Consider the following 14,737-nt stretch of genomic DNA (forward strand, 5'->3'; position numbering starts at 1 on the left):
AAAACACTCTCCCCGCTTAACGCCGATGAAAGGTGCTCTGACGTCCTGTAAGAAAAGCTAAATGAGAAACTTGCCGTGTGTCGCCGGGCCTGCTGGGATAGAGCGAAGCTGATTGGCTGTTGAAGGACTCAAGGACGTTCAAGCCAGAAGTTTATGGATTCAAACTGTCTTCATAATATAACTCAACCTCATGCTCAGTGTTGCAGAAGAAACTGCTGCATTATTGATTTGTCTTTTTATTTTTAGCCAAATTCTGGAGGAGGGACGAAACATTATATAAAACACCCCCTGCATGATTCATTATTCACAACATTTTAACATTTAAAGGTTGAGAGACATTTTGATCACAAACTCAGACACTGTGGAGGAGAACTGGAATATCACTTATTGCATATAACGACAGGTCAGACGGAAAGATCTCATGTGTTTCTGGGTGGGAGATGACAAAAGAAATGCACAATATTACAGGAAGGTTTCCAGATGAACCACAGAGTTTATACGTTATTATAAACACACACACAGAGTGTAAGGAGGAAACGCTTTTGACGTCAGGAGTAAAATAAGACCACAAGAGAAAGTGAGATTAGATGAAGAGATAGGTGAGACGAGTCTGTGCACACATGTAAAGCATGAAGAGATTCGTCCACGGCACACGAAACCCGAGTAATAAACTAATGTGAGAGTCTGAGATTCATACAGAGACACAAAGTAAATGTTAATGCAAATGTTAATGTCTTTTATGCAAAAATAATCATGTGGATGTTTTAAATTGGCCTGTGACTGATAAAAAAAAAAATATATATATATATATATATATAAAATATATATGTTTTAATAAAATAATAAAAATAAAGCATTGGATGACCCTCAACAGATGGAGTTTATCAACACACAGGGCATTTAAAATAAATATATGAATAAATATAAAATAAATAAAATAAAATATATTTTTAAAAAAATAATAAAAATAAAGCATTAGATGACCTTCAACAGACACAATGTATCAACACACAGCAGTTTAAATAAATAAAATAAAATAAAATAAAAAATATGAATTAAAAAATAAAATAAAATAAAAAATATGAATAAATAAAAGAATAAAATAAAATAAATAAAATATATTTCATAATAAATAAAATATATTTAAAAAATAATAAAAATAAAGCATTAGATGACCCTCAACAGATGAAGTTTATCAACACACATGGAAGTGAAAATAAAATAATAAAATACAATAAAATAAAAATATAAATAAATAAAACAAAAATGAAAATAAATAATTGTTAAACTCTTCTAAGTTGTATAATGTTTTGAAATATTTTGTATATGTTTTCTGTAGTCTAAAAACAAAAAGTAATAAATAAGTAAACAAATAAATATATTATTTAATTAATGAATTTTAGCTTACTTATTTATCTTGTTTATATACATATTTATATATATTGTCATATATTTACAGAAGTGCATGATGAATTCATAATGTGAAAGCACAAGTAAAGGTTAAAGCCGGGTCTGGTTGAGTTTGTCCTGGAAAAGTGGAAAATGAGTTTCTTGTGTGGGTGGAAGAGATAATGATGCATAATGACACTGTGAGAAGATGAACGAGGATTCGAGAAGAAATAGCTCACAGGAAAAACAGACCACAAACCCCCCAAAACCACCAAACTTAGGTGTGTGAGGTTTATAACGTCAGTCTCGAGGGTTTATATTCTCACCTCTGCTAGTTTGTACGGCACAATCAGTCTCTCTCCCACCGTCACAGTCTTTCGTGTCGTCAGAGCCTCGAAAAGCATCTCCTCCTTCACCTGGGCATCAAAACAAGCACTCAGAAACCAGGAGAAATGCACACATCTATTACTAATTCAGATGCTTATGCACAGTTTTACAGCTACAGCTACTCAAAAACCGTTTTACTCTGCAAATCAGTCTGTGTTTGGACAGCATGTGAATAAAATGTTGGGATGTACAACATAAACACTGGGAAATTTCATTAAAAAACAGACACGTTTGCTTTCCTTAGCGTGCAAGTGTTTCCTTATTAAACCCTCGAATTCATATAAACGTCCATTTTATGCTGTTAAATCACAGACTCGTGTGTTTTAGTGCTTTGTGTGTGTGTGTATTAGTGTTCTCTGTGGTGGGCAAAACCCTTTCCACCAATATTAGTATTACGAAAGACTAAAACACTGTAAAAAGAAAATACAAATGAGGAAACTAAAGCTCATAAAATAGAAAAACCTTGTCAATAAACTCAACTTCAGGAAAAGGCTTGTGCAGCCAAAGTAAATCAAAGCTGTTATCGTGAAATGTGTTCAAACAGTAAGATGTTGGACGACCATCAACACACGGAGTTCATCAACACACAGCAGTTTAAAATAATTAAATTAAATTAAATTAAATTAAATTAAATTAAATTAAATTAAATTAAATTAAATTAAATTAAATTAAATTAACACACGGCAGTTTAAAAAAATTAAAATAAAAAAAAATTAAAATAAATAAAATAAAATAAAACAAACACACGGCAGTTTAAAATAAAATAAAATAAAATAATAAATAAAAAATATATTTAAAAAAATAATAAAAAGAAAGCGTTGGACAACCCTCAACAGACTAAGTTGACTAAGATAAATCAACACATAGCAGCTAAAACAAAATAAAATAAAACAAAACAAAACAAAACAAAACAAAACAAAATTAAATTAAATTAAATTAAATTAAATTAAATTAAATTAAATTAAATTAAATTAAATTAAATTAAATTAAACACTTAAATGAAAAGGAAAAATGTTGACTTGGCAAAAATTAATAAGTTGAAGTTGAAGTACTAAAATGACAAACTAAAACTGAAAAATAAATTAAAGCTAAATATTTTAAAATAAAATAAAATAAAATATTACATGAAAAACTTAAATGAAAAATAGAAATGTTGCTTTGGCATGAGGCCGTTTTATTAATAAATAAATAAAAAATAATAAAATATGAGATTAAAACTTAAAAGAAAAAATGAATGTTGCCATTAGCAACTAACTGAAATAAAGTTTGTTGAAATACTAAAATTACAAAAACTGAAATAAATCTATGAAAAAAATTAAAGCTAATTATTTACAAAATCTTTTTTTAAAAATAATAAGACTGACATAAGCACGTAACAAAATTGCAAACTGAAAAATAAAAACTGAAATTATAAAAATAAAAGTCAATTTAAAATATTTATAAACACTAATAGTACATAAATAATCCTAAAATAAGATGCGTATATATATAGTAAAGTGATGCGTTGTAATAATGAAGCAGGAGGAAACTGATCAGAGTGTCATAAAACATCAAATAATGATTTATCCTTGATGAAAGAGAAAGACCAATGAGATTTCACTGTGGGAGGAGCTACAACACAACAACAACAGAAACCACATGACCAGCAGGATTCGTACGGACTGACCTCCAGGAGTTCGGAGACGATAGGAAGCACCTCCGGGTTGCAGATGTCGATGGAGTCGTCCCGGTACGTCTTCTTCTTGTACCGGATATTCCCCAGGTGAAGGATCGCAGACAGTAAAGAGAAGATTCTGCGGAGACCAACACATCTCTGAATGAGTCAAACGTCACAGTAAAGACGGCAGAAACTCACAACAGCATGTGATGCAAAACCAGCCAATGATTGACAGGCAGAGTTAAACTCACTGTTTTCTGGTGGCCGGGAGGAATCCCACCATCTCCATGGCCAGCTGGAGCCGCTCAAAGTCATGCTTCAGATCCTCTCCTTCCACCGTGAAACAGTCCTGCGCCAAACAACAATCTGAGCGTCAATGACAGATACACACTAAAACTGAGGCTTGACTAAACATTATCAGACACACTGAGCCGTTCAATTAAGCTCTGTGAGGAGGGTCTGAAACACAAGCATGCAGAGGAAGTGAGGCGGTGAGAGAGACAGGACTTCCTGTTGACCCCAATAACAGCCCTGAGCGAGCTACACGTCTCTGGATCATTACAAATCGTGTCTGTCTCAGATGAGCGTTTTGTGCTGGCAGATTGTTTTAAGACGCGGATCTCAGGATTTCTGAGGCGTTTTCTCACGATCGATCTGTGACAGTCAAACCAGCTCCAGTGTTGATCCGGATTAAACCGGTTTAAAGAGCCGAAGAGGAGCACGAATGACTGCTTTTGACACTGATGATGTAGAAAACTAATTAAAAGCAAGAAAAACTGACAAATCAGCAAGGTTTCTCTGGTGAAAACTACTATAAAAAAAAAAAAAGTAAATAAATAAATAACATAAAACAGAAAAATAGAATAAAAACTAAAAATTAAAGTAAAATAAAATGAAAAATAAAATACAATAAATTAAACTGAAATAAAATAAACAAACAAAAAAATAAAAATAAAATGAAGAAAAAAAACTAATATAAAATATTAAAACAAAATAAAATAAAAAATAATAATAATAATATTTAAAAAATAAAACTAGAAAAGAAATAATAAAATAAATAAAATCCAATAAAATAATAAATAAATAAATACATAAATAAATAAATATATATATATATTATGTTTTCTTATTATATTTTTATTTTATTTTTTTCTTTTAATTTATATATATATATATATATATATATATATATATATATATATATATATATATATATATATAAATTAAAATAAAAAAATAAAAGAAAAAATATAAAAAGAAAACATAATATAAAATAGTTAAATAAAGATAAAAATAAATTAAAATGAATATAAATCATAAATAAACATAAAAAAGTTTAAAAAAAAAGAAAAGAAAAAATAAATTGAGCAGCAAATTAAACTTTAAAGGTTTTTGTTAAAATCTGTGCAGACAAACATCAATTCAAACAAATAAATATATGAAACAAAACGAGGACAAATAAATAAATCTTAAATATTACCAACCTGACTGCTTACAATGGAGTAAAACTGCACACTGAAGCAACACAGACACACAAAACCCACAAACAAAATAAATAAATGAAATAAATGAAAACAAAAAATCCATCAAGCTCTTGACGAAACATAAAAACAAAAACAAAAAACTAAATTAGAAAAAAATTAAATAAAATAGTGAAATAAAATAAAAAAATAAGATAAAATAAAAAATAAAACAATTAAATAAAATAAAAAATAAAGTAGTGAAAAAAATTAAATAAAGTAAAATAAAAAACAATAAGATATAATAAAATAAATAAAATTAAATAGAATTAAAATAAAAAGCAAGCAGCAAATTAAACAAAGGTTTGTGTTCAAATCCAGACACTGTGTGTCTCAGTTCAAGATCCACGAGTAAACGAGCGTCTCAAAGCGACTGTCCTCCATTAAACGCTTTATTAAATGCTGCTAATCAGGTTTGGTCGTTTACCAGAACACAGAGAGACACCGACACAAATAAAACAAATGAAGATGTGAAGAAACACACACACACACACACACTCGGTACTGACCAGCTCCGTCTCATAGTAATTCCCCCAGTGCTGTCTGTGGACTGTCTTTGTTATCTGGAAGGCAGACAGACGGTTAGGAGCGGCAGACAGGGTCATCTGTCACACACACACACACACACACACACACACACGAATGTTAGACACACAATCAATGAAACGTGCAGTTACTGGACCCGGGTGTAAACACTCTCACTCCAAAAGAGATCTGATTACAACACTTTATTGAACTGAATCTGCTCATGATCTGATCAATAGATTAAATATCAAAGTGTCTTTATTGTAAAGAAAGATGCATGAAAGAGTTTGAGTTTGAAATGAAATATTTGTTTTATTTTCTAACAGTATTGTGTGACTGTTAAACACTGAAGGAAAATAAATCAGTCAATGATTTTGAATTTTGAGTAAATATATTTTAATAATAATAAGCGTAACTATTGTTTTTATCATTAAATATGATAAATTATTTATTTGTAAAAAACAATTGTAAATATGTCAACAGTCCATAATATAATATAAATAATAATAGTAATACTACTAACTACTACTCATTTTAAAACAAGTATAACATTTTGTTATCCTTAAATTGTATTATTTTTTCAGCAAATCTGTCCATATTTTTTCAGATTTTTGAGTAAATATATTAAAAATATATTATTAATAATAATAACAATTTTAAAATAAGTAAAAAATATTTTGAGTAAATATATTGAAATAATACTAGTACTTTTTAATGTTTATTATATTGTATTATTAAATATATTAAAATAATATTACTAATACAAATTTTAAAATAAGTACAAAATATTTGAGCAGATATAATTAAATAATAATAGTAGTTCTAAAAAAAATGCTAAATATTGTAAACATTGTATTATATTTTTTAATCGGTGAATAATTTGTTCTGAATTTTGAGTAAATACATTATAAAAATAATAATTTTAAAATTAGTGAGTGCAAAATTTTAGTATATATTATTTGTTATTACATTTTATTATATCTTTCAGCAAATCTGTCAATATTTTTTCTGATTTTTTTAATATATTGATATAATAATAATAATAAAACATTTAAAATAAGTGTAAAATATTTTGAGTAAATATATTGATTATAATGTAATGAAATAATAAGAGTAATTGTAGAAAGTGCAATTGTTTTAATATATTTTTTTTATTATTCATTTTTATTAATTGTATTTTTTTACTTATATTTTTCTGAATTTTGAGTAAATATACTGAAATAATAATAATAATAACAACATTAAAACAATTTTAAAATAAGTTTAAAATATTTTGAGTAAATATATTGATATATATTACAATGAAATAATAATGATTATATGATAATAATGATTAATGATTATAATATAATAAAACTGTAAATAATAAAATAATAAATAATAAAATTGTAAAAAAGTACTTTTTTAGTAGAGTTTTTACTTATATTTTTCTGAATTTTGAGTAAATATACTGAAATAATAATAATAACAACATTAAAACAATTTTAAAATAAGTTTAAAATATTTTGAGTAAATATATTGATATATATTACAATGAAATAATAATGATTATATGATAATAATGATTAATGATTATAATATAATAAAACTGTAAATAATAAAATAATAAATAATAAAATTGTAAAAAAGTACTTTTTTAGTAGAGTTTTTACTTATATTTTTCTGAATTTTGAGTAAATATACTGAAATAATAATAATAAATAATAATACAACAATTTTAAAATAAGTATAAAATATTTAGAGTAAATATATTGATTATATAATAATGAAATAATTATAATACATTTTTAAATAATTGTAATAATTGTAAAATAATTTAAAATAGTAAAATATTTTGTGTACATATTATTTATCATTAAACTGTATAATATGTTTCATCACTATATCAACTTTCTAGAAATGTTGCTCGAACACTAAATTAATTTTCATTCTGAGTTTGATGCATCTTTACACCTCTAGTAAAGACACTTGAGATGAAACACACACACACACACACATTCAGATTTCCTTCTAGAAACATTTATGCTGAATATTACACACATATTCCTCACATCCTCGGCACAAAGCTGGCACAATCATTCAGGTGTGTGTGTGTGTGTGTGTGTTAATAGACTGGAGTCATAAATGTGCTTCTGCACGTGACCAGCTCTGCTACGGATGCTGACGACTGTCACCATGGCAACAGCGGCACCCAGCAACAGCCTCAGCATCATCCAGCTCTTTGTGTTGCCGGGGATTATGGGGCATGTTCTGCAGCTCAGAAGATACGATGGCATATTCCAGTCATGAATCCGCTGTACCTGGTTCAGGTAATGATACTCCTCCGGCTGCAGAAGATGGAATGATTTTCTCTCTTCTTCGCTCGCTCCAGCCAGCAGGTAATAAAACACGTGATAGTTCCTGCGAGACGATAGGAGTTACATGAATGTGCTTTAAATCATCTCAACACACCAATCATAAATGCGTCATGTGACGTGACGTGCCTCTCATTGTGCTCCTGATAAACCAGCCGGGATTTTTCCAGAAGATATTTCTCCACATACGCTCTGAAATCAACAGTGGAAACAATTATTGTAGAAGTTAAAATGACTTCCCACAGAAACAACACGAATGATAAAAGTTCAGCACATATTTGTGTTTCTGCCTAGAGCACTTCAGATCAGTCACTAATGTCCTTCACAGGAAGTGCCCTATTTAGACAGCAGTTCACTCGCTCTGAGCAGAAAAAAGCATCTCTTGCTCTCATTAATAATTAAAAAATATTTTAGATGCATTCAAAAATCTAAATATCATTAAAAGTATTTAAAATATATTTAAAACGTAGTTTAAAAATATTTATAAAATATTTAAAAATAATTACATATTTAAAAGAATATAAAATAATATTTAAAAAAATGCATGTATATATATTTAGAAATATAATTAAATATAATACAATAAAAAGTTATTAAATAATTGTAAATTGTTTAAAATATAAATATTAAAAAATAACTGCATATTCAAATTTTTAAAAACATTAAATAATATTTTTTAAAAATAATACAAATGAATAGAAATATATATTTAAATAAAAAATATTCAAATATTATTAAAAATGTAAATATTTAAAAAAATAAAAACACTTAATTATATTAAAATAATATTTCTAATGAAAATAATTTTAAAATAAGTACAAAATATTCTGAGTAAATATAGTGAAATAATAATAGTAATTAAAAAATAGATAAATATTTTGTATATATTTGTTATTATAGTGTATTATATTTTACAGATCTGTTCATATTTTAAATGAAAATACATTAAAATAAAAACAATAATAATAATAAATTGCAAAATATATATATATATATATATATATATATATATATATATATATATATATATATATTTATTACATTTTATTATTTTTCTGAATTTTTAAATATATAGATATATAATAATAATAATAATAATATAATAATAATTAAAAATATTCAAATATTATTAAAATATTTAAATACTTCACTTAAAATTATATTTAAAATACAGTTAAAATTATTAGTTTAAAAATAGTTTTAAATAGTTATATAATAGAAATATATATAAAAATAAATACATTCAATAAACTTTCAATATTTTTAAAAAACTTAAATATTTAAAAAATGAATACATATTTAGAAATATATTTACAATTACTTTAAACTATATTTAAATAATATTTAAAAATATATTGAAAAAAAATTAAAATAGTTAGCATTTTTAAAATATAAATATATATTAAAAATCTATAAATACAATAAACATTAAAAATAATCAAATAATTATTAAAACAATTTAAATGCTTAAAAAAGTTAATATATCTGTAAAATCTAATGTGTGTTTGAATGCTTGAAACAGTTTATGTTTGATCAGAGAAGCGTCTCACCCTCTGACGGTCCCGCTCTCCTGATAGTTGACTTGAATGAACTTGCCGAAGCGGCTGGAATTATTATTATGGGCTGTTTTGGCGTTTCCAAAAGCCTGAAGAAGAAAAACAAAAGCACATTAAGAAACAGAAACACAACTATAGCGGAGGAGAAGCACGTAGATATTCTACAGATCAACATCTGGATGATGAACAGACTGATTCATGTCTCATAACTGGAGCAGGACGTGAGGACGGGCCGAGAGACGCTCTCAGTCACGGCCGTGTGTCAGCGCCGCAGACGTCTGACGGACCCTGAGAGACGCTCACCGACACGGGCTTCAGTCATGTGACTCAGACTACATCTGATCCAGTTTAACTCAACGCAAGAGAACTGACTGTTATTATTAATAATAATAACAGCTGGACAACAAGCAGAAGTGTATTTAAACAACTGCATACATTTCCATATTGCTTTCAGGTTTTTACTTTTAGATATGGTTTCCAAAGACTTTTTTCCAAAAACTGCCTTATTTATAACATTGAATTGCACCTCAAAATATTTGAAAATATTATATTTAAATAATACTTAAAAATACATGTTTATTTAAAACATTTAAAAATATTTAAAATAATTTAGAAAGATTTATTTAAAATATACATTATAATAGCTGAACAACAGTTAAAAGCAATAAATTATTATTGTAAATAATAAATATTGATAATTATTATAATATTAATATCTTTTGATAAAATTAAAAAATATGTATAAACTCTGAAATGACTTAGTTTTAATAAATATGCTAATATAAACAGACAAATGCTCCTCAAAAGATGATTCAAAATATTATAAAATAAAACAAATATTTAAAACACATTTAAAAATATATTTTAAATAAATAAAAAAAAATATTTTATATATATTATGTTGATAAAAACATATTACTTTAAACATTGACTACATATTCCCCTAAAAATATTTAAATTCTCACACTCATTTAAAAAATATTGTATTAAATTACACTTAAAAGTACATATTTAAATGTTTTTAAAATATTTAAAATAATTTAGAAATATATTATATATATATATATATATATATATATATATATATATATATATATATATATATATATATAATATATTATATATATATATATATATATATATATATATATATATATATATATATATATTATATATAATATATTATATATTATATATATATATATATATATATATATTAGCTAAACAGTTAAAAATAACAAATAAAAGTGTTTTATTATGAAATCTTTTGATAAAAGTAAAAAAATATATATATTTATAAACTATGATATGACTTGAGTTTAATAAATGTTAATATAAACATACAAATGCCCCTTGAAAGATAAATTTAAAATATATATAAACATTTAAAACATTAAAAAATATATATTTTAAATAAATCAACATATTCCCCTCAGAATATTTAGATTCTAGTACTCATTTAAAAATATAATATTTCAATAATATTAAAAAATACATTTTAAAATCTATGTAAAATCCTTTAAAATATGTTTAATTAAACATACAAATATTCACAAAATATATAATAAAAATATTTAAAATATACGCAATATTATCTGAACAACAGTAAGTAGTAACAAATAAAAGTGTATTCTTGCAGATATAAACGTTTAATAAATATTATGTTCATATAAATATGCAAACGTATAGCTTTTAAGCACTAACGTGAAGTAGAGATGAACTGAAATGTGATTGGACCAAATAAAAACCTCTGCAGGAAACTTCACATTTGGAAGTACTAAAGCTGCCCTCTTTATGACATCATAAGCCCCTCCCCCTGCGGGACGGGCCGTACGCGGGGCAGCGGGTCGATCAGGAGGGGTGAAGCTTAAATAAACACAGACCGAGTGTGTGTGAGTGTGAGTGTGTGTGTGTGTGTACTTGTTTTTGTGAAATATCAGGACACAAATGTGTATAATGACATGGGTATGACATGGGTATTACAAAAAGAGGTGAAATATGAGGACATTCAGCATGTCCCCACTTTTCAAAAGGCTTATAAATCACACAGAATGAGTTTTTGTGAGAAAGTAAAAGTGTGCACAGTTTCCTGTGATGGTTAGGTTTAGGGGTAGGGGTAGTGTAGGGGGATAGAAAATACGGTTTGTACAGTATAAAAACCATTACGCCTTGGGACAAGTTTGTGTGTGTGTGTGTGTGTGTGTGTGTGTGTGTGTGTGTGTGTGTGTGTGTGACGGGAGGCTTCAGGTCTGATTAATGCTGAGAAACGTGTGAACATGATGAAGGGATCATAAACAGGCTTGAACTCTCCAGAACCTTCGAGCGCTACGGCTCCGCTGGGAGGTGTTAGAAGATCCGGAGGCGCGCTGAGACCACCCGGATACACCGCACTGAACCGGGCTGCGCTTCAAACCTCACAAACACACTTCACCTTGATGTTTCTGGACAATGATACGCTCTGAAGAGCCTCAGAATAACACAGAATCATACATGAACATGGCTAATGGCTTAAATTAAAATCATATTAATGATATAAAAATGTATTTAAAATATTATATTACAAGTAACAATATTTTAGATGTATTTTTTAAAATATAACTATATTTAATAAAATAAAATATCATTAACATATTTAAAATAATAAATAGATATTTAAACATTTTTTTAAATAATTCAAAATATATATTAAAAATTTCAAAATATCATTAAACATATTGAAAAAATATTTAAAATGTAGTTTGAAAATATTTATGTATTATTTTTTAAATATAACTATACTTAGTAAAATTAAAAAAAAATCATTAATATATTTAAAATAATAAATACATTTATAAACATATTTAAAATAATTAAATATATATATATGGAAATAATCAAAATATCATTAAACATTAATAAAATATTAGAAATGTAGTTTAAAAATATTTATGTAATATTTTTTAAATATAACTATATTTAGTAAAATAAAGACATCATTAAACATATTTAAAAGAATTAAAAATATATATGGAAATATTCCAAATGTCATTAAACATTAAAAAAATATTAGAAATGTACTTTAAAAATATTTAAATATTTTAAAATATAACTATATATTAAAAATATATAATCAAAATATGATTAAAATATTAAAAAATACATTTTTAAAAATGTTTAAAATAATTAAAAATATGTATTAAAATTAAATAAATTACATTAAGTCATAATTAAAAATATTTAGAAATATATTTACAATTATTAATTTAATAATATTCAAAATATAATTAAAATATGAAATATTAAAAAAAATAAAAACTTAAAATTATGTTATAATTATATCATATATAAATGCATAAATATGATGAATAAAGATTAATTTATATAAAAATATTCAAAAAAATAAAACAATTTAAATTATATATTAAAAAAATAAATATCTATTTCAAATATAATTGAGAAGTAATCAGGCTGTAATGATTTTCGTCTTAGGTCATGTGATCTGACAGTGTATTCCTCAGTAAGTTCTCTGCAGCAGGACCCCGGGCCGTTTCCACTGTCACTTCCTGTTCACCATCACAAGAGAAGCACAATTTCACACCCTCTCTGCCGGACAGGGAGGATCCTGCTCCCGCGCTGGTTAAACGACGGGACGGATGATGACTGGTTAATTACGCGGTCACGGGTCACGACGTCTCTCCACGTCTCTTTATTAGCCGCCCACTCTCCTCTTCCCTCCGTACTCGACACAAACTCCTCTGAACACTCGTCAGGTTTATTCTGTTTATTCTGTGTGTCCTGAGGCAGTGCGACTCATGATAATCACGTTAGCTGCCTAATTAAACAGCAAGAGCGTAGGACTGAAGATACATGATCCGACCCACGCCTGCAGACACACACACACACACACACACACACTGCTGCAACACCCTCACCGTCCAATCAGCTGCAGGCTACAGACCACCTTTATACTGACCCGGGGTCAGAACACCATCACAATACTGATCTCAGATCAGCGCAGGGCAGTCAATGACCCTCACAGCAATTATAGACATTAAACTAAAAAAGTATATAAAAATAATGTAGAAAAATTATAAAATAAATATTTAAATTAAATTAAATTAAATTAATATAATGGTACATGAAAATGGCTAATGGCTTAAATTGAAATGATATTTAAAATATAAATATTTAAAAATGTATTTAAAATATTGTTTATGTAGTAATTAAATAATAATAATAATATTTTTAAAACATTCAAAATATTAAAAATGTTGAATGTATTTATATAATATTTTTAAATGTATATATATTTATATTGATAAATTATAATTTGAAAAATATATAAAAATATTCTAAATATTACATTTTTGTCATATTTTTAAAAAATATATATTTAGAAATATATTTACAATTATTTAAAAATGTAAATAATATTTTTGAGGCAGTGTAAAAAACAAATATATGTATGAAAAAATAATGTATAAAATTATAAGCACAATTAAATAAAATAAATAAAATAAAATAACTAGAAAATGGAATAATTTTTTATTAAAATAATAAAATAAAATAAAATAAAATAAAATAAAATAAAATAAAATAAAATAAAATAAAATAAAATAAAATAAAATAAAATAAAATAAAATAAAATAAAACAAAACTACTGTCATCCAGGACCATGTTTAAAAAATAAATAAATAAATAAATAATAATATTAATAAAAGAAAATAAAGAAATTAAAGAAATAAAATTAATTCTAATATGTATTAAATTAAATAATGTATTCAATAAATAAATTATTAAAAATTAATGTTCACATTACATTTTACAAACATAAAACAAAACTTTTCTTTACAACTATTCTAGCTTTAGCTTTCATAATCTTGTAAAATGAATAACTTTCAGGGAAATCAAAATGTTATTTTCTTTAGAATAATATGCAGTTTTTATTCCAGGAACTTTGTGTTCTTCAGCTCATAAAATGACAGTCAAGTTTATCAAGTTAGTGAAGTGAAATGATCCTGAAGGATAAACCATGAGAGTAAACGAACCCTCTTGAGATTTAATCCCGGTCTAAACTCTAAATCCCAGTATTGAAGTGTCTCTGAGTGCAGAAGAGCCGCAGTAATCCGTCAAGGGTCTAGTATGTCGTAAACAGAGTTTAAAACAGCCGAAGGTCAAACTCGACGAGGCTTTTATACAGTATGTGATGAGAGGAGCGAGACGGCAGCATCTGGATCAGATCCACTCAGGAAACTGACTGTGCGCTAGCGGGAGTCTCCGACAGACAGACCTGACGATTCCCAAATGAGCGACGAATAGAAACACTGAGCTGAAATTCAACAACAGTCAGAGAGTGTGTGTGTGTGTGTG

At 26.2% G+C, this 14,737-nt stretch overlaps 1 protein-coding gene across 16 annotated transcripts in view; it reads right to left on the reverse strand.

The window, feature by feature from the left end:
- The window catches only part of myo9ab (myosin IXAb), a 104,149-nt gene that overhangs the window by 39,625 nt on the left and 49,787 nt on the right, over window positions 1–14,737 (reverse strand). For 10 of the 16 annotated variants that reach the window (XR_010893924.1, XM_067379913.1, XM_067379911.1 and 7 more), the window contains exons 3-9: window positions 9,383–9,477; window positions 7,962–8,024; window positions 7,779–7,878; window positions 5,463–5,558; window positions 3,685–3,782; window positions 3,443–3,569; window positions 1,716–1,805 (exon numbers count right to left, since the gene is read on the reverse strand). Coding sequence is in view for 15 of the 16 variants with exons in the window: in XM_067379913.1 (XP_067236014.1) it covers window positions 1,716–1,805; window positions 3,443–3,569; window positions 3,685–3,782; window positions 5,463–5,558; window positions 7,779–7,878; window positions 7,962–8,024; window positions 9,383–9,477 (669 nt within the window). In the remaining variant the exon portion in view is untranslated. Of the gene's footprint in view, window positions 1–1,715; window positions 1,806–3,442; window positions 3,570–3,684; window positions 3,783–4,917; window positions 4,944–5,462; window positions 5,559–7,778; window positions 7,879–7,961; window positions 8,025–9,382; window positions 9,478–14,737 lie in introns of those variants that run through there. The other 6 variants (XM_067379905.1, XM_067379909.1, XM_067379917.1 and 3 more) reach the window with 2 other exon arrangements.

Source organism: Chanodichthys erythropterus, chromosome 24 (assembly GCF_024489055.1).
Source record: "Chanodichthys erythropterus isolate Z2021 chromosome 24, ASM2448905v1, whole genome shotgun sequence".
Taxonomy (NCBI): domain Eukaryota; kingdom Metazoa; phylum Chordata; class Actinopteri; order Cypriniformes; family Xenocyprididae; genus Chanodichthys; species Chanodichthys erythropterus.